The sequence below is a fragment of the Nymphaea colorata genome, chromosome 8 (assembly GCF_008831285.2).
Source record: "Nymphaea colorata isolate Beijing-Zhang1983 chromosome 8, ASM883128v2, whole genome shotgun sequence".
NCBI classification, from domain to species: Eukaryota; Viridiplantae; Streptophyta; class Magnoliopsida; order Nymphaeales; family Nymphaeaceae; genus Nymphaea; species Nymphaea colorata.
This window is the reverse complement of record NC_045145.1, coordinates 12,885,236-12,906,669: the sequence shown is the minus strand read 5'-3', so window position 1 is coordinate 12,906,669 and position 21,434 is coordinate 12,885,236. Positions and strand designations below refer to the sequence as shown.

At 41.2% G+C, this 21,434-nt stretch overlaps 1 protein-coding gene across 4 annotated transcripts in view; it reads right to left on the bottom strand.

Moving 5' to 3' along the window:
- LOC116259251 (ABC transporter B family member 25) overlaps window positions 1-19,261 on the bottom strand; it is a 45,456-nt gene extending 26,195 nt beyond the window's left edge. The window contains exons 1-9 of one of the 4 annotated variants that reach the window (XM_031636976.2): window positions 19,044-19,261; window positions 18,773-18,931; window positions 17,150-17,221; window positions 16,251-16,286; window positions 16,074-16,148; window positions 14,016-14,140; window positions 11,553-11,652; window positions 11,297-11,468; window positions 2,964-3,082 (exon numbers count right to left, since the gene is read on the bottom strand). In XM_031636976.2, coding sequence (XP_031492836.1) covers window positions 2,964-3,082; window positions 11,297-11,468; window positions 11,553-11,652; window positions 14,016-14,140; window positions 16,074-16,148; window positions 16,251-16,286; window positions 17,150-17,221; window positions 18,773-18,844 — 771 coding nt within the window. In that variant the 5' untranslated portion in view covers window positions 18,845-18,931; window positions 19,044-19,261. Of the gene's footprint in view, window positions 1-2,963; window positions 3,083-11,296; window positions 11,469-11,552; window positions 11,653-14,015; window positions 14,141-16,073; window positions 16,149-16,250; window positions 16,315-17,149; window positions 17,222-18,772; window positions 18,932-19,043 lie in introns of those variants that run through there. The other 3 variants (XM_050079104.1, XM_031636974.2, XM_031636977.2) reach the window with 3 other exon arrangements.
- Between the last annotated feature and the right edge of the window lie 2,173 nt (window positions 19,262-21,434).

Below are 21,434 nucleotides of genomic sequence, written 5' to 3'. Positions count from 1 at the left end.
ATGAAGTTTTCTAAGAGAGAGAGAGTCTGGCGGCTAGTGGGCACCAGAGCTCCTCACCCGTGGTTTTTTTCCTCTAGTTGAGGGTTTTCCACGTTACATCTGTGTTCGATCTTCGTTTCTTGTGCGTCTATTATTTCTACATAAACCAATGTTGTAAAAGGCATATTGTAAGCCGTATTTGTCCTTTGCACCCTTTTGCACCACTGCCATGTGGGATCAAGCGATGTTATATCTTGACCAAAAAAAAAAATTGCAAACCTACAGTAAATTTAACGAAAGTCAACATGTATGAATCTACGGTAAGAATGAGAGATTTTGTACCTTCTAGAGAAGAAATCAGAAAAACCCCTTTTCTCCCAATGAGCATCAGCCACCCACACACACATTTACAGTTAAATTGATGATTATCCTTCCAAATCGGCACAATCCCCCCCTCCTCCAACTCTAGAATAGGTGTAGAAATGAGGAAGGAGCGGGTTTTAAAAGAAAGTTTGTAAACAAGGGGGTATCGACCCCCTTTATATGAATTAGACCCATACCATATGATATGGGGTATGTATCGCAAATACGTATGATATAGGCACGATACAGAACATGTTTAGGATATGGGTGCTGATGGATGAAATAATGAAGCCTTGCATATGATATGTGCATCTCATGTTTGTTGCTATATGTTGATGATATGATTGTCACAAGTAATGATGGATGAAATAATGAAGTTAAAGAAACTGCTAGCTATCGAATTTGATCTCAAGGACCTTGGCAAGTTGAAATATTTTCTTGGCATTAAAATTGTTAGGTTAGACACAAGTCTTGTGTTAAATCAAAGAAAATACACTCTAAATTTATTAAAGGAGACTTGAAAACTTGGGTGTAGACATGCTTCTACTCCTATAGACACTGGAAACAAACCTAGCCTTAGAGATGGAGAGCCCCTCTGTGAAGAAGCCAAAGAAAGATATCAACGTTTTGTTGGGAAGTTGACAAGGGTCTCTTGTATGTTAAGCAAGACTTTCTTGAGATTGAAGGTTATTCAAATGCTGACTGGACAAGATATGTAGATATCAAGAGGTCCACCTCAGGTTACTGTATTTACTTGGGAGGAAATCTTGTGGTGTGGTGAAGTACGAGACAAGACGTTTGCTCCCGCTCCAGTACTGAGGATGAATATAAGGCTGTGGCCAAGGGAGTCTCTGAGCTGTTGTGGCTGAAAGTGCTATTGGCTGACATATGAATCAAAACTGAGGGTCCAGTGAAGATGTATTGTGATAACAAGTCTGCAATCAACCTGGCCAACAATCTAGTATAAACATGTGGGGATTGACTGTCATTTTGAAAGAGAATTGATGCTAAAGAGCTTGTTCTGCCCTACATGAAGTTCGAAGATCAGACAACTGATGCATTGACCAAAGCCCTACCATCTACTTCATTTGAGAGAAATGTATCCAAGTTGAGCATGTTTGACATGTATGTCAAACTTGAGGGGGAGTGTCGTCGTGTTATGTATGACTGGTTCTGGGTCTGGACCCGATCCGACCCATTTCTAAGGGTCAGTTCATGTTGGGTCCTATTTAAGTAACCTGTGTACACAACCCTAATTTGTGTGTTAATGAAAAATTAAGAAAGAGAGAGTGACTAGCAGCTAGTGAGCGTCGGAATCATCTCCAACATCATGGTTTTTTCCTTGCGTCGAGGGTTTTCCATGTTATATTTGTGTTCTTTGTGCATTTTACTGTTCAACAATGACTTTGGAAAATGAAATTTTATGTCCACAGAACATGATTCCTATCAAGTCAAATATCTATCCCATTCGACAAAAGAAAACCTAGGCTGAAGGTTTTTAATAGGTGGGAGCAAGTGCTCCAGGTCCACTATAAGACACATATGCATTCAAGCATACTTAAAAGCACATAATTGTTGAGGTGAACTAATTTGTGCAAGTTTCAATGAATGTTTGTAGAGGTGTTCAATATTGCACATATCTAATTTCATCAATTTTTTCATGATCTTATTTGTTTATTTTTTTATTTATTCTCAAACTATATTATATTTTATCTTATTTCAAATTTCACATTTATCTACCAGTGTACTGATTTAGGCATTTAGCTTTATTACGTGCAAGTGTTTGTGCACACACACCAGAGAGATAGAGACAGAGAGCTTGTCATTATGAGTAGATCGGTTAGGAGTACAGGCATTTAAAGTCTCATTCAGCTTCCTCTTTTCTTTTTTCTTTTGGCTAAACATTTAATCATTAATAAGGGATACTTCATTTCGATGCGGCAAATCAAGTGCATGCACATACAAATGGCTTACAATAAAAAGCATATAAAGTGCACGTGCATACAAACATTCTACAGGACCAATAGCTTATATGACAATATCCTCATGCAGTATGAATAAGTCTATGGCAGGTTCATTATGAACAAAAGAAGCAGCTGCAGCAATTAAGGCAGCTAAAACAGCTGCAGCTTGAGTCTTATGGGAAAATTCATGAACTCAATGAATGAAAATGAGCATAATTTGAACTCATGCAACTTGCACCAGATGAAATTAGGTGTATGCAATATTCAACACATCTACAAGCATAAATTTGAACTGTTTCAACTTGCACAATTGTTTTCACCTCAATGGTTCTCTGCTTTTACTATAGTTTGAAACTTTGAATGTATTTGTGTGAGTTATACAGGATCAGCAAAAATATGCTCACCTATTAGAAACCGTAAGCCTGTGTTTTTTTTCTTATGAAGCTTGACAGGCACTTAACGTCTCTTTAACCACTACAACTTTTTTTTTCCTATTTTCTCGCTAAGCATTCCAATCATAAAACACATCAGTCGTTTCTTTACATGTGAATAGCACAATGTGTGCACACAAATGCTTTACAGCAAATAGCACTATTATTTTCATGATGCAGGTACCAACAAATGAAAGGCATGTTCATCAAGAATAAAAGAAGAAACCTCTGCAATTGAGGCAGCTAAAGCAGCTGCAGCTTGAGTCTTGTGGGAAAGTTCTCGAAGGTAGCGCCCAAACTTCTTTACAGCCACTGAGATAGCTGGTACAACAGCAAGCGCCAGCACTGAAAACCAATCATATCATAGAAAGTCATTTTGTTAGGGATGTACACTATTTATCTGTGATATGCATAAAAGGTTTATTTGCTTGCTTTATTTGATACAGACATGGATAATGAGAACTGATAGTAACAAGATTTGGAATGTTAGGTTTACAGTCATGACTGTTAGTTGGCATCATACTCCACTTATTTATCCAGTAATTTATGTGCTTTTGAATTTTGACCAAATCCTTGTCAAGAAAAGGAGCATTATCTTCAGCTTGTGCAGACAGGATACGCCTGATCATGATAACATTGTTAATAAAGACAGTAAACATTGGTTCTGTCCTATCTGAAACAAAAATTGGTTAAAAGAAAATGAACTGAACTCAAAAGGATCCAGTCTAAAGATCATAGAGGAGAAGAGCAAGAACAAACAGACATGGTGGCTGATCTGCTCAGTGATAAAGTTGACATTGTCAGTATGGCAAAGAGTTCATGGACCTCAAGATGCACGTTTCTAGCATATCAACAGGTTTTATACTGCACAGCATTTCATATATTTGTGCTTTTAGCTGATAAATTTTAACAATCAAATACATTCTCATTTTGGTGGAGTTGAAAGATCTACCCAACAACAAAAAGAGATCTAAATTAAATATATATCTAGCAGTGGCTTAACCAGTGTTGTATGTATCATATGATACAAGGCCGTATCGTACGATACGTATCGTATCATTTAGAAAATACGATACGATACACCTCCTTTATCGTAAATAGGGGTGTATCGTGCCTGTATCGTATGATACGTACGATACAGGCCCCTGTATCGTACAATACAGGTTGATTTAAAAAAGGGGGGCTTGAATCCCCCCTTTTCGAGTTTTCTTTATAAAAATCCGCCCCTTCTTCATTTCTAACCTAGAGATTGTGCCGCCGTGGAGGGAATCATCGATTTTCATTGTTAAATCATCGATTTTCATCGTTAAATCATCGATTTTCAAAGTGAAATCATCGATTAAACCATGGATTTGTGAGTGGGTGGCTGATTCCCATTGGAAGGAAGGAGTTTTTTTAAATCGTGAAGATGAAAAAGAAGATGGAGATGAGGATGAGACTGAATATGATGAAGATTATGAATGATAGTCGAGAGTGCTTTCATTTTATATGTATTGACATTGAACATTTCACATTTTCATTATCTTGATGAATTTTGATGTTTACGAATGATGAACCGTAACTTTATAACAATAATAAGTCTATCATTCTGTAAAACATGTTTTTTATGAAGAACATATTATTCTTGATTTTTACTAGGGCTCGGCATCGGGCCGGGCCGACCCGGCCCGAAAAAGGTAACAAAAACTAAGCCCGTTAGAGCTACCGGGCTAGCCCGAAACCCGGCCCGTTTCTAACCGGGCCGGGCCGGGCCGGGTCGATGAAGTAGCCGGCCTCGGGCTTCAGATTATGCCCAGGGCCCGGCCCGGCCCGATTGCTGCTGCCGTGAAGCCCTCAGCCCCCTTTTGCTGCTGCCGTGAAGGGTGTCTCAACTTTTTCATGCTGCCGTGAAGCCCTCAGCCCCCTTTTGCTGCTGCCGTGAAGGGTTTCCCTCAACCCCCTTTTGCTGCTGCTGTGAAGGAGGATAAATTCGGATGAAGAAGCACTCGTCATCATCAAAGCGCTTGCAGACCTTCCAAATCTCGTCTTCGAAGTCATCGTCTTCATCAAACTCCGAGTGGTAGTGGACGACCAGGCAGAAAGCGACTCCGGGTCGAGGTGGCACCGTTCGCGGCAAGAATTTGGTAGAACTCCTTCTTCTGCAACCGCTTCATCGCAAGCACCATGAGATGGGGTGGGCCCTTCCCCGACGACGAGCTCCTCGCCCAGTGCCTCCTCCTCCGGGACTGCAACTCTGCTTTCTAAGTGTTAGAATATGTTGCTGTGGGAACCGGATCCATTCCTGGACCCGGTTCTATGGGGCGCGGGTACCGAGGCGGGCTCGGTACCCTAGGCGGCTTCTCCTCTCTCCCTCTTTATATTGTCACTTGTGTTTAGTGTTGAATTAAGTGAAATATAATTTTCTCTCTCCTAGGGTTGCGGTGTGCCCCTAGGTCAGAGCCTCCCCGTGGTTTTTCACCTCTTTCTGAGGTTTTCCACGTAGATTGTGTGTTCGTTCTCCACTCTCTCTCTTTGTGGTTCGTGTTTCTACATGGTATCAGAGCCAGCGGAGTTGGAGAAGCGTTTTTTCCGAGGATCGTCAAGTTTTTTCGTCGCCCGACGCCGTTGAAGTTCCGGCGCCGCCGCTGCTGCCCGTGTGACGTCGCCCTGCTCTGCCGCCGCTGTCCTTTGTTCCGCTGCCGCCGTCCTCTGTTCCGGCATCGCTGCTGCCCTTGTGACGTCGCCCTGCTCTGCCGCCGCCGTCCTCTGTTCCGCCGCAGCCGTCCTCTGTTCCGCCGCCGCCGTCCTCTGTTACGCCTCCGCGGTCCTCCGTTCGCCCCGTTCTTTGTTCCTGCCACCGTGGGTGGCCTCTGTGTTGCGCCGTCGCCTGCTTCCCGTTGCCGCTGCTGCCTCATTCCCGCCGCCGTCGCCGCTGCCTCCTTCCCGTCGCCGTTGCCTCATTCCCGTTGCTGTGCCTCTTGTTGCTGTGTGCTTGTTTGTGATGGCAGAAGCGATGGGGACTCAAAAAGATGCCGTTCTTGACACGGGCAGCGCCTCCAAGACTGAGAACGTGCCGATCCAGGTCACCTCCATCCGTCTGACCAAGGACAATTACCTATCTTGGTCTGCCGCTCTCGAGATTGGGATTACTAGCCGTGGGCGTCTCTCTTACATCACTGGCGACAAACCTGCGCCCATCAAATCTGATCCTCAATGGGCGACGTGGGCGTTGGAGGACAGCCAAGTGAAGGTGTGGATTATCAGCTCCGTGTCATCCGATATTCAGCCCCTCATTCTGCGGAAGCCGACCTCTTTTGATATGTGGACTGTGCTTGCAAAGATGTATGGTCGCAAGAAGAGACATTTGCGCACCTATCAGATTAAACGCAGTATTTACTCTCTGACACAGGGTGATTTGTCTGTTGCTGCCTTCTATGCTGCCCTGAAGACCAAGTGGGAGGAGTTAGATTATCATGTGACTGATGAGTGGACATGCGGTTCAGATCATTCCCTCTACTGGGAAAAGGAATGGATGGACCGTACGTTTCTGTTTCTGGGAGGCCTGCGGGATGAATTTGAGTCTATTCGTAGCCAGATTCTTAATGGTGATGAGATTCCGGGGATAGAGGAAGTATATGCTCGTGTTGAGTCTGAAGAACAACGTCGCCAGGTGATGCATCTTGACACCGGTCATGGCCCTTCTGCCTTTGTCAGCCGTGCCTCAGGGACTGGGCAGCGTCCTGCCCGACATTGCACTCATTGCCACAAGTTGGGGCATTCGGTGGATTTCTGTTGGGATCTTCATCCCGAGAAGAGACTGGTCAGAGGTCGTCCTCCCTTTGGCAAGCGTAGCCCTTCTGTGTCTGATTCCAGTCAGAGCAATTCTTCTAGTGGTGCAAAGTCCAAGTTGTCCCCTGCTCAACTCAAGGAGCTACAGGCGTACATCAGCCGTCTATCTACTACCCCTGAGGAGTCCTCCACGTCTGAAGGGGCTCAGCTAGCCCAAGCTCTCGTTGCCTCGACTGATCAAGGTAACCCTTCTCTTGGTGATTGGATTGTTGATAGTGGAGCCACTCACCACATGACAGGGGACTCTAAACTCTTTCAAGAATATCAACTTTCCTCTGGCAAGCAACGCGTGTCTATGGCAGATGGGTCTTCTATCTCTGTGGCTGGGAAAGGGAGCTTGTCCCTGTTGAACAAATACCGTCTCCACAATGCCCTGCATGTTCCAAATATTCCTGTGAACTTACTCTCTGTCAGCAGTATTACTAAAGAATTAAACTGTAATCTGATTTTCTCTGCTGATCATTGTTCCCTGCAGGACTTGGTGACGGGGAAGAAGATTGGGATTGGTTCGGTTACTGATGGGCTCTACAGGCTGCCGGTACAAGTTGCTTCAGCATTGATTTCTGCCACGAGTGGTCACTTGTCTGGTGTGAACGATAGATCTACTGTTCTGCGATGGCACGAGCGTCTTGGACATCTACCCTTCCAGTTAATAAAGAAGTTGTTTCCTCATTTGTTTGCTTCTGTCTCAATTGACTCCTTCGCTTGTGAAGTGTGTCAATTGGCTAAACATGTCAGGGCTTCGTACCCTATTTCTTTGAATAAAACCACTCATCCGTTTGCCTTAGTTCATTCCGATGTTTGGGGTCCTTCTGGAGTACCCACGTGTGGTGGTTGTCACTATTTTTTGATGCTTATTGATGATTACTCTAGATGTACGTTCGTGTACTTGTTGCGAGAACGTAGTGAGGTTCCAGCAGTTGTGAAAAACTTTGTTGCCTTTGTTGAGACTCAATTCCATACTACTGTTCAAGCTTTCCGTACGGATAATGCAAGGGAATATGTCTCCCAATCCCTTGATGAATTCTTGAAAGGCAAGGGTATTGTTCATGAAACCTCTTGTAGTTATACCCCTCCTCAAAATGGTATAGCTGAACGTAAAAATCGTCATCTATTGAATGTTACCCGGGCCATTATGTTCCAACGTCATGTCCCGAAGCGGTATTGGGGTGATGCACTTCTCACTAGTGCACATCTCATTAACCGTATGCCTACTAGGGTGTTGGATGGTCAGTCTCCTTATTCTACCCTGTGGCCCACTCAGAATCCGTGGCCTCTTACTCCTCGTGTCTTTGGGTGCAGTTGTTTTGTGCATAATCATAGCCCTACTCTCAAAAAACTTGATCCCCGGTCTATTAAAGGAGTTTTCTTGGGGTACTCTTCCACTCAGAAGGGGTATAAATGTGTGGATCCTACTACTTCCAAAGTGTATGTTTCGAGGGATGTCACATTTCATGAACATGAGTCATATTTTTCGGTGAATCCTCTTCAGGGGGAGTGTCTTGGGAACAAAGGGGAAGAGTATTCCTCTAATCAGCTAATTCAGTTTATGGAGTTTTTGGATTACAAGGTTAGTCCCAGTGTGATTGACACGGTCATGGTCAGTAATGAGAAGGGCAGCCATATGGAAGGGGTCACGGTGGATGCTCAGCCCATTGTTGCCCGGGATCACTTGTTTGGCCAGGTTTATGTCAGAAAGGAGAAAGCTACAGTGGAAGATGTTGGTGATGAGGATAGAACCAATCCCAATCCTGTGATCTCCCCGGATGACCCAAGTCCATCGAATGAAGAGCTCCCCATTGCTGTGCGCAAAGGCACCAGGTCATGTACTTCTCACCCTATTCAGAGATTTGTTTCTTATGCTAAGCTCAGTACAAATTACAAATGTTTTATCACAACCTTATCCAAAGTTGTTATTCCCAGGTCGGTGGATGATGCTAAGGATGATCCCAAGTGGTTACATGCTATGACAGAGGAGATGGGTGCGTTAGCTAAGAACAAAACATGGGAAGTTGTTGATATCCCTAAAGGGACACACTTAGTTGGCTCTAAGTGGGTTTACAACGTGAAGTACAAACCTGATGGCACTGTAGATCGATATAAAGCTCGTTTGGTTGCAAAGGGGTTCAGCCAGAAGTATGGGATCGACTATCTTGAGACCTTTGCCCCTGTTGCAAAGTTGAAGACCGTGAGGGTTATTCTTGCTCTTGCTGTGCACAGGAAGTGGCGCATGGACCAGCTTGATGTTAAAAATGCGTTCTTGAACGGCCATCTGGAGGAAGAAGTCTATATGAGCATGCCTCCCGGGTATGTTCAAGAGGGAAAATGTTGTCACCTCAAGAAAGCTTTGTATGGCTTGAAGCAGTCGCCTAGAGCTTGGTTTGAGAGACTAAGGATCGTTATGAAGTCTACTGGGTACAAGCAAGGAAATGGAGATCATACCCTATTCATAAAGCAGAGAGGTGGTCTGGTGAGTCTTCTCCTTGTCTACGTTGATGATATGATTGTCACTGGCAGTGACGAAGAAGAAAACAGAAAGATGAAGGAGAGATTAGCTAAAGAATTCGACCTCAAGGATCTGGGTAAGCTGAGATACTTTCTGGGGATAGAGATTGCTCGATCAGAGACAGGGCTGGTTATGAATCAAAGGAAGTACACTCTTGACTTACTAAAGGAGACAGGCAAACTTGGTTGTAGGCCCTATCTTACTCCTATAGAGTCGGGAACTAAGATAAGTATCAAGACGGGCACTATTCTGGATGAGGAAGGAAAAGGGCGATATCAGAGGCTAGTAGGTAAGCTTATCTATCTTACTCTAACTCGCCCTGATATCACGTATGCGGTAAATGTGCTAAGTCAATTTATGCATGCTCCCACGGATTGTCACTGGAAGAGTGCAGAAAGAGTGTTGGGATATCTAAAGAATGACCCAGGAAAAGGACTGCTGTATGCTCGACAAGACAAACTTACTATTGAGGGCTACTCAGATGCAGATTGGGCAGGTTGCACTGACACAAGGAGGTCTACTACAGGGTATTGTATCTTTCTTGGAGGTAACCTAGTTGTTTGGAGAAGTAAGAGGCAAGAAGTATGTTCGAGGTCTAGTGCTGAGGCTGAGTACAGGGCTGTTGCAATGGGGGTTACAGAGATGCTGTGGCTGAAGATTCTTTTGACTGATATTGGTGTGGAACTGGGAGATAAAATGAAGATGTACTGTGACAACAAGTCTGCGATTAATCTTGCCAATAATCCAGTTCTACATGACAGGACCAAACATGTGGAGATTGACCGTCATTTTATCCGGGAACGCATTGACTCAAAGGAGCTGATTCTGCCATATATGAAGTCTGAAGATCAAGTTGCAGACGTCCTAACTAAAGGGCTTTGTACTTCTTCATTCGAAAAGAATGTTAGCAAGCTTGGCATGTTTGACATGTATGCCAAGCTTGAGGGGGAGTGTTAGAATATGTTGCTGTGGGAACCGGATCCATTCCTGGACCCGGTTCTATGGGGCGCGGGTACCGAGGCAGGCTCGGTACCCTAGGCGGCTTCTCCTCTCTCCCTCTTTATATTGTCACTTGTGTTTAGTGTTGAATTAAGTGAAATATAATTTTCTCTCTCCTAGGGTTGCGTGCCCCTAGGTCAGAGCCTCCCCGTGGTTTTTCACCTCTTTCTGAGGTTTTCCACGTAGATTGTGTGTTCGTTCTCCACTCTCTCTCTTTGTGGTTCGTGTTTCTACACTAAGAAACGTAGAGACCCTTCACGGTGACCTAACGGAGACCCTTTGCGGCAGCAGAAGACTCCTTCACAGCAGCAAAAAAAAAAAAAAATGTCGGGCTTTTTGGGCCCCCGAATAAATAAGCCCGTTATTTACCGGGCCGGGCTGGGCCCGAATAAATAAGCCCGAAATTCATTTTTTCAGGGCCCGGGTTTGGGCCCGAGTTGGGCCGGGTACCTGGCGGCGGCCTGGCCCGGTGCTCAGGCTTATTTTTTACTGATTTTTGCTGTTTTTTTCGATTTTTTTCTGATTTATTAAAAAAAAACAATACAGTTACGATACGTTATGATATTTTACGTTGTTGGTGCCATATATCACAATTTTTGAGCTGCCATATATCACAATTTTTGGTTTGGATCTGAACCAAAGTTGTTGGTGCTTGCCATATTATACATTGCTGTGAGTCTGTGACCACAATGGTTCATGATGCTGATGATTTGAAGAACTAGAAGATCTCCACAGTTTTTTGCTAACAAAATATTTATTGATTTAAATTCAGTTTTTTATATTACAGTATCTTTCCTTTCAATTGAAAATTCCTACTATTACTATTACTACTAGTATTACTGATGTAAGCAAGGTTATGCAACAGCTAGTAATTGAAGCAGGCATGCTACTGAATTTGCCTTTAAGCGTGAGAAGTTCATCTCAACTTATGGTCACCAGTTGAATGTGCTATTCATACAAGACCTATTCCAAAATTCTAAATAGTATCTTACAGTAGTGTTACAGTAACCTCTTAGCATCATCCTGTCTTGTCATGAGTTGGCTATCTATAATGATAGCCTAAAAGTACAAAATAGATTCCGGAAGATTAACCAAGAGAAGTGAAAGAATTCAACGTGGAACCAATCCCAAAGATTAGCTAGAATAGAGAGGCCAAGAAAAATATCTTATACCTCCTAAAATTTAGGCAATAACAATTCAAAGCACAATTATGTTTGGATACTCACACGTTAACCTCCAAGATGTTGCAAACATAAATGCTAGGCCAACAAATGCAGTAGCAAGATTTCTCAGTGCCTCTGATAGATTGGTTGTAGCTGCATTTTTAATGATCTGGGTGTCTTCAGATAGCCTACTGAGGAGCTCTCCTGTTCGTGTAACATCATAGAATGCTATTTCCTAAAATATGAGCACAAAATTTCAGAAGATGTCATGGTAAAAATGCATACATGCATACAACTGGATTTTTGTATTCAGGCTCACTTGATGTACAAGGTGGCTGAATAGATTCTTTCTTAGGCGAGCCACAACCCTTTCACTAGCAGATGAAAACAGCCATGCCCTTAATGCTGTGCAGACAGAACTAACCAAGTGACAATGTTTAGTCAGAGCCTTCCAGCAAATATATGAAAGATAAAGCTTAAATTGTAGATGCTTGACAGCTTCCTCCCATAGAAGGAATATTCTGCTAACCGATGAAAATGGCTGTGCTCAAAGTACCAAACAGAAAATAAAAAGAGTGACAAGTTCTGTTGATCCATAGCATCCACCCTTCTGGTGAGCATACAACTAGCAAAGCATGAGAACTATTCAAGGTTAATATGTAAGACACCCATAACTAGCCATACATATTATGACATCAGGTTTTGGCTGAAAAGCACAATGGAAAGGCACAAAAGCAGAAGTAGGAGAGACTTTACATGCACCGACTTAGGAAGTAAAAAAAGAAGAAAGCTGCAAATGTAAAAGGAGTCCTTTTACATTTGAAACCCTCAAAGGTGCCTATTTCATGTACACATCATCCAAGAAATGCTAAAACAGGAACACCTCTGTAACGACCGGACCCACTTCCCAGCTTGGGTTCTTGGTCTGGCATATCCCAACCCGCTCCTTAGCAGTTTTGGTTTCAACCCCAAAATAAGCTAAAAACTAGGACAACTAACTACTTAACAACCCCCTTTATAAGTCCGCCAAGATCCTTCACAATCTTCAATACGGGACTAACCTTTTGGGGTGTTACAGTCCACCTCCCTTAAGGCACACGCATCTGAGCCTGTGGACCCCAGGTCTGAGTGTTGAACCATGTTTTGATACCATTGTAACGACCCGACCTACTCTCAGGCTCAACCTCTTGGTCTGGCGGAGCTAGGAATGTACAATGAGTCGAGCCAGCTCGGGCTCGACTCGAACTCCCTCATATAAGCTTGGCTCGAGCTCAACTCGTTTGTTAAAGGAGTCAAGTTCGAGCTCCAGTTAAAACTCGAGTTATGAACGACTCAAGTTCGAGTTACATGAGCTCGACTGGTTTAAACTCGACTCGGCTCGTTTGTTTTTTTATTTCTCCTGCTATGTCTTCTAATTTGCTCTCTTCTTTTTATTTTTCATTTCCTGCTTTTTTTCTCTCCATAACTTGAAGAAGATGAGGATCATTATTCATGACGAGCTTAAACTAGCTTAAAGCCTTAAACGAGTCGAGATCGAGCTCACACTCAATTAACTGAGTCGAGCTCGAGCTTGCCTCATAAAGCTCGGCTCGAGCTTAAGCCGAGCAATATGCGATTTGAGCAGAGCAATATGCGAGTCGAGCCGAGTTCGAGCTGGATCAACTCGAGCTCGACCACTCGTTGAACATTCCTAGGCGAAGTCCAACCTGCCCCCTAGCAGTTTCGGTTCCAAACTCAAAAAAACTAGAAACCAGGACAACCAACCATTTTAACAACTTTCTTTATAAGCCCTTGAAGATCTCTTATAATCTTTAATATGAGACTAAACATTTAGGGTGTTACAACCCCCCTTAAGACACACACATCCTCACATGTGGGACCCTATGTCTGAGTGTTGAACCATGCTCTAATATCACTATAATGACCTGACTCAGTCCCAGGCTCGAGCCCCTGGTCTGACAGATCCCAACCTGCCCCCTAGCAGTTTCGGTTCCAACCTGAAAAAGGTTAGGAACAAGGACAACCAATCATTTTAACAACCCCCTTTATAAGCCCTTGAAGATCTCTCACAATCTTCAATACGAGACTAACTTTTGGAGTGTTGCAATCTACCCTCCTTAAGGCACACGTATCCTCGTGTGTGGGACTCCAGGTCCGAGTGTTGAACTATGCTCTAATACCACTGTAACGACCCGACCCACTCCTGGGCTTGGGCTCTCGGTCTAGTGGATCCCAACCCGCCCCCTCGCAGCTTCTGTTTCAGCCCGGAAAAGGCTAGGAACCATTTTAAGAATGTTTTTTATAAGACCTTGAAGATCTCTCACAATCTTCATCACGAGACTAAACTTTTGGGGTGTTACAATCTCCGTATTTATGCATCCAATGACTACCTTATTATTTATTAGTCATAAACGAAGAAATTATTACCAAATTCTGCAGTTTTAAGACGACAAACTAATGAAGACATCAAAGTACACAAAACTATGAAATAATGAGCCTTTTGGCTTATTAAGAGTATGATCACGTAGCAGCACACTGTTAACTGTCAATTTCCTTAGCAAGCATTTTTGTAAATTTCATGGCAGATCGTTCATGCAGATGATGATAGGAGCAGTTGAAAATGATGATGGCAATACAAATGAATTATCATATACAGATTCTCTTAAGGAGCTGCAACATGTTTTCCATGAAACATGCCATGCGCCCATGGCCCATGAGAATCCAGCCTCAAGTAATCAAGAGTGAGAGAATCAAAAGAGAAAGAGTTAATATGGAGCAATACCCTATAACAACTATCAGCATGATACTGAATATTGTATTCTGCACAGCAGCTAAAGCTGTTGCTTGTTGCTCAGGTGTTCTGACATCTTTAGACACAATATCAATTATATTTCCACCAAATTTTGGCTGCAAAAAATAATAGAGACTGAGTAAGAAGCCAAGTAACTGAGTGAGAAGGAAAACTGTTGGCAGAAATGAAATATGAGGAGTTAGTTGTACAAACACTTGAAAAAGAAAATTTAAAAAGAAACGTACTACAAAAATTTGAAAATTTTCTCCTTATCTGGACATTTGCTTCAAAATTTCATCTCTACTTATCCAAAATGGAAGAGATGACGACATGGAAAAAAAAGAATAAGTATGAGATACCCTGGATGTTTTGTTTGCTGGTTTCATAGTGCATTTGGTGAACTTGTGAGGAAATCACGCCCCACTTTTCCAAAAATACAAGAATGGTGAAAGTGGTGACAGAAGATGTGCAGACATATCATGTATTCCATGTATTAGATAAAGAACAAGATTTTATGCTTTCAGGCATGCACACGAATGCGTGTAAAGAACTACACATCAATAAGACTATAAGTGCAGAAAATATAGGCAGCAATGTTTGTTATCTTCAAGCTTTCTAAGGTTGGAGAAAGCATGTTGGCATCAGCCTGGCCCAATCTGGTGGATACTAACCCACTTGACAGCCAGCTCCAACTTGATTGAAACATAAAAGAGCTATTAGTAGGGATGTTCGACGAGTTGGGCCCACTTGAGCTGAACTCGAACTCACTTGATAAACTTGACTCGAGCTCGACTTGTTTAACAAACGAGTAGAGTTCGAGTGAAGATATATACTCACTTGAATAGGTGAGTTGATTTTGAGCTCAGCAGGGCTCAACTCGTTTATACTCAACTAAACTTGCAGAAAGAAACTATATAAACAGCATCGCACAATGCTGTCACAAAAAAGAAATAACCACAATGGAGTTCCTTATGGCTACCAATTATTAGGTCGTGAATTCAAACCTGGCGTTTCCTCTTGTGCTCAAGAATAATTTTCTTACTAACTTCTGGGCTCGGCCAGTCCTCAGCTCGAGCTTAACCGAGACAAGTTTGAGCCATCTTAACTTGAGTTGAGCCCTTTGGCACTTAAGCCAAGTTTGAGCTCACTTAGATCAGCTTGAACCTGGCTCGTGTACATCCCTAGCTATTAGGAGACAATGTAATACCGAATCCAGGTAGATATAGCCATGGACTTTCTCAAATCTTTGACTAGGACTATTCCCAAGCCATTCCTCAAAGAATGTTAGAAACTTAGAACCTATTCTCCTAACATAACATGCATCCTCTTGTTTTAGGTTGACGCCCAAGCGACGAACATGTTTTTGATACTCATTATTACGCACTGCTCCAGATTGACCTAAGGACCCAGAGAGAGATTTCAAATTGCCTCATAACCTGCTTTCATATGCACCCAAATAGGCCTAAGAACTAGGACACGTTATGAGAGCTTCATATATTTGACTATCAGATTTCCTATAATAGAAACAAATTTTATGTCATTCTCACACTATTGTTAAATACTGAAATTCCACACCCCTTAAAGAACATATGTCCTTGCAGTATAATCTCAAATCCAAGAATTAAACGACTGATGCTAAGAGTAATGATCTAGTTAGAGGTTGACTGATGTGTCCTGTATGACACATCCTAACCCGTAGTCAGCTTCAGTTCAAAACCAAAAAGGACTATAGCAATCAATGTTCTTAAATTTTTTGGCATCAGACTATTCTTCATCAATTCTCCAAACATGGGATGCTACATTAACATGAATTTCAGATATAACAGTCTTCCTAACTAACTGCAGATATGCCATGTTAACATGAATAACTAAGGTACCTTTCATCAAGTATTGAAGGATAGATGACTGTGACCCTAGGATTGAATGATATAAGCATAAAATGGAAAGAGAGGGGAAAAAATTTTCATCGACTTCTACAATAACAAAAATAACATTTCTACAGATGATACATGCTACAAGATATGTTTTTGCAAATTAAAAAATACGTACGATAAGAATGTTCGTTGTTGAGGCAATAAGAAGTGCAATGGTGGCAAGGACCAGTTTCCCTGCATCAGGCTTTGCCTAACAGTGGATAAGAGATGCCAGTCAGAACCATCATGAAATATGTCGACCTTCTATTGTAGTATATAAGTTCTTATGAAATTGGATGAAACCGATGCTTACCAGTAGAAGCACTCGGCAGAAACCAACATTCGCAGGCTGACATCAATGATACATACTTTAGAAGCTAAGAAAAACAGGATACTTTTGCATGTCAAAAAAGGAGTCATGCCATACAAGACAAATTGCAAGATTTCTTAACATCAGCCTACCACATACAGATGTCATTTCAGAGGTTAAACACAAGAACAATAAGGACAATTGACACAACTGCCAGGCAGTGAGAGGTGATATAGAAGATCTCATGACTAACAATAGCTTTAGAGTTGCGAATAGAGGAACAGAAGCAGCATTTCAACTCCATCTATCCAGGCTTAATGATGATAAGTTGATAACCAAAATAATCTCTTCCGCTCTTCAGGAATTAACTGAACAAGATGCTTTTAGGCATCTTTGGTTATTATAAATGTAAAAGAACCCCAACAAAGACATGGTAGGGAACAGTAAAGCAGAACATGAATGAAGCTGGTGACATGCAGTTTACACGTACAGAGAGGAACAAATCAAAAGTATCATCCATGAAATTCAACCTGTCTGCGAATGGACCTGATGATGATGAAGATCATATATATCACATAATAAAATTTGAGAAAGCATGTTGTTTGAGTTGTGAGAAAATCTTTTGAATTTTGAAGCCAATACAAGTGTGCTAATCTCCTGAGTATTCCAAGTGTAAAACGGCCTGATTATTACTCTTTAGGAAATTCGAGATGCATGTTCTAGGAACCTTGCAAATGCCACAAACCGAACTGAGATATCATGAAGTTTAAGAATTTGAGCAGGACAACAATTGCCATTTAACATGATCGAAGAATTGGCCATGGTCTTTCAGGTTCCAAACAAGAGTAGTCAGTTTCAAAGTCATGCAATCTGAAGCAGAAAAGAGGACTGTTGGATTTTACCTGAATGTTGTCCCCATGTTCAAGATCTGTTTGACCATGTTCTGGTTGTGCATCATTTCCCTTAGGTCCTGCCTAAGAAATGAGGGACAAGATAAAGAGAGGCAACTACTGAAAAATTTTCTCGCAATAAAGCTTGTTGGCATCATTATTCTATGATATTAAGCACATAAACAGCATGTGTTGCTTTTTACAACTATGGCGTTATCTCTGTATGACAATAAAGTGTGTACTCTTTCCTGGACATCCCTTCTTACATTGTGTCTGCTTTTGTGCTCCAAAGAGCAGGTCAATATTAGGCAAGACAGCCCCTTTTTGTTGTTGTTTTTTTTTTAAAATCTTTTTGCACCAAAGAGCAGGAAAGAATTAATCCAAAAAGACAATTTCTAGATGCCACCTAGGTCCTGATCCTCCAACAGTAATTTTTGACAAGCATAATTTTAACGATGTCCAGTTCTTTCCATAATTATGCTTCAGGTTTATCTTCTTCTTCACGCACTTAAGAATTACAGTTACTAAGCGTATCAATTGGCATATAGATTTGAGATCCACGTGACATTTTTTAGCCAGTTCCATTTTAAGTTGTTGATAAGGTTCTCCAAAGGTTCCTCAAAATGGTTGAACGTCCTCGTTAATTGTCTAAGGCTCATTATGCCATGTTAGCAGATCAGCTATGGAAAATTATTTCTAAATCTATAAGAACTCGTCTTGGTGTCAGATTCCTGATAATGTATAAGACCACAAAACTGACTTAGGGGTAGGACGAGTTGAGTAGACTCTCATAGATGATGACATGTGACTCTTCTAAACACTTTCAAACAGCACTCGATATGCCAAGAATGTAACAATACTGTTGTGATTGGCAACACATCTTATCAACAGACACAGCATGCAAGTTGATTTGTTCGTTTTCAACACTGTAGACTCTGCAGCACTTTGTTGAGATGCATTATTTAATTACAAAGAGAAAGTATTGACTTTCAATTTCTTTGCAACTTTTACCTGCAAATCAAACTGCTGATCAAGAAAAAGGGTTGTCAAAGTCTATTAAATCGGCTATTCTTTCTTTCTTTTGTTCACATTTCTACCTTGACACTGAGAACTCGTAGAACTATGCCTCTATATCTTTTTGCGCTACATGCACATATCGAGGCCCAAGTCCCCAGATGTAACAAGTAAACAGAGTCACATAAAAGCACCATCTGGCACATCACAACCACCCGCTTCTCTCACGCACCAAATTTGCAATTGCACTTTCCATCTTCCTCCATTACAAAGTTGACCAAATATTTGAAGATAAGTTGTATGATAAAATTTACGAACATATATTTTCTTTCTGCAAATTCAGCAATGCTTATTTACGGAAAAGAAATAATAGTTCAGTAGAACAATACCCTTTGTCAGCACAGGCAGAGAATTACAAACTGGAAGAAGAAACCAACGAAAGCAGAACCTTAAGAACGTTTCATTTTCCTCATCCAGTTAAACCCAACATCTCGTTACAGAACCCCCCAAGAAAGAAGGAAACAGCAACGTTAACCTTAAAGGTACCGAAAACACAAAGATACCCATCAAACCAAACACTCATCTAAAGCCATGAAAGAGAGAGATAGAGGCCACCACTACCTCCTGGTTCAGTAATGGAACTCTCTGAGAAGATGTCTCACTGGCATCATTGTTGCCGGAACCTCTCGCCATTACTTTCGTTCTCTGCAAGAAGAGGCCTCCCCTACTTACAACTGGGTCAGAACAACGGGCTCCCCAGGCTCAGTTGGTTCAAGTTTTCTAGGAGGAGGTACATGTGGGCCAACAGAAAAAGTGAACAAATAAGAAAAACTTAAAAAAAAAGGAGATAAACTAATGGACATCCCAACCCAAATTCTGTACCAAGCCTTACATCTTCTTGTCGTATCTTCGTCCAGACGATGGGATACCAGGTGGGAATCCTTTGTTATTCAACTACCAAATCCGGCCCCCACATGGCAGCCGAAAGTTTGGTCCAACCCGCAGTTTCAACCCAACAGAAGTCTTAGCTTCGCTCAGTGTGTGTGATAAAAAAACCCGCAGTGGATTGCACGTGGTTTGGTGTTCTTGCTTTCTTGGGGAGATTTTCAGATTTTCAAGATGCCCATGTGTCGGAACCGCGAAGAGAAAATACGGGTTTCCGGTTTAAGAACCTCCATTAGGGGCCACCGTCCCAGGGAAAAGTTGCCAACTTTTTTTACCATATTTGGTCGATGAGAAGATACAAGTAAAACCTTTGTTTTCAAAGAAAGAAAAGGAAAAAAAAAATCCGAGATGAATTCTACTAAAAAGATTAGTGATAAGACAAGCAAAGTGGCGGTGAAGCTTTGCGATGTTCAAAACGTCATAGCAAAAACAGGTGGGAGTCATTACTTTTCGACGTCAGAAGCTTTTTCTTGGCCATGCAGATGCTAATATTCATGCTTTGATATACAACCAGGAAGCCTTTGTGAATTAAAGTAATCAGTATGGATCCTTTTTCTGAGAGCTAAACATAAGTTAGATCCATCCATCAGATCTTACCAAGACAGTATGATGAAACCTCATGCTGCAAAATTCAAGGTAAAGATTCAGTCGGGTTTATTTTCAATTGTCCATGTAGCATAGCTAGTGCATGGTGAAAGTTCTGATGGCAGTTTGATTCTCATAAGACACTACTCATTTAAACTACAAACGGTAGATGTACGTCAGTTTAGTTAATAGGTATACCACTTTCCAACCAAGTCCTAAAGCAGCAGTAAAACTTGAAGGTAGGGGAAATGAGGAGGGGGCATCAGCCTCTTCTATATATATATATATATATATATATATATATATATATATATATATATATATATATATATATATATATATATATATATATATATATACTAGATCTTCCATTTAAAAAGAAATCATCAACTTAGGCAGGTTAGATCAACTTCGTGCAAGTCAGATTTGAATAAAACAATCCAACTTATTGATATTTATGAGGTCTCTTATTACAAGCTCATAAACAATATTTGCATTCCGACTCACATTAAGATGCTGGTAACAGATACAGACGTCGATCTGACTAAATTTATTAACAAAAAAGAAAATCTACATGCAGGTTCATTTCAAAATATATAAGGTTTGAGCATGGCAGTTACTTTCTTTTACTACTCTTCCAAATTGGAAAAGCACCATCGTCAATTACAGTTCGAACTAATGTTGGTCTGGTAAAACACTTGATAAACTAAACCGAAGTCTATAAGAGTAATATTGAATCTTGCACGTTCAATCCTAATTATTGAAGAGAGTTCTTTTATTGGTCATTACAGATTTCAACACTGGTGGAATCTGAGTCACCGAGCTACATGATCATTATACAATAATGTTTGGTTTTTTTCAAAAATGACGTGCCATGACTCAGCTTTTCATTAAATTATCAATTAAAGTCGGAAGTTAAGTCTGACTAGATCCACTTCAGTACAAAAACCCTCACCAAACTTAATTTTTTCGCCAAGAATAAGATACAGGAGCTGGTTTGGAAATTATGAAGATAATTTTGCTGAATGGCGAGGGCCCACACATGGCCTAATTGATTAAGGGGACTATTGGTGGGAAGAAAATATTTTAATGGAAATATTTTTCCTCAATATTTTTTCGGAAAAAAAAAAGTTGGACCCTTTCAAGTACAATTTTTTCTTCTTATTTTTTGGTGTTGAAAAAGATTTAGTCTTGCTTGATTTCAAGGTGCACATAGAGGTCTAGTTTCACCACCCAAGAAAACGGAATCTTATAAGAAATCAAAATACTGTACAGTGGAATTATATATGTAAGTTACCATCCAACCAAATTGAACATCTGATAGTACAAAACATTGTGCAATGACAAAAACAATTCTCTGTAATCTGAAATTTTCAATGTAACTAAGCCATATAATGTGATACTACAACATCTTAAAGCAGGGGGAAGCTAGGAATTTTTCGTCGCAGATGCTGAACTATAATTTTAAAATTATAACAAGGGCCAAAATATATTTTTGAAAATTTTTTATATGGATTAAACTCAAATTTTTAAAATTTATACGTAAATTTTTTATTTTGTAAAAATTTTTGATGTGGGGCCATGGTCCTGCCAATCCCCTACCTCCGCCCCGGTTTTAAACTAAACCCAGTTGTTCCATAATTGCATGTAATGGGCTTTTCTCATTGGACGGCCATCTTTGTTCGTCACTTGTCATAGAACAACTAAGGAAAGTGTTATATTTTCAGACACATTCACAGAGTGATGTGATCGT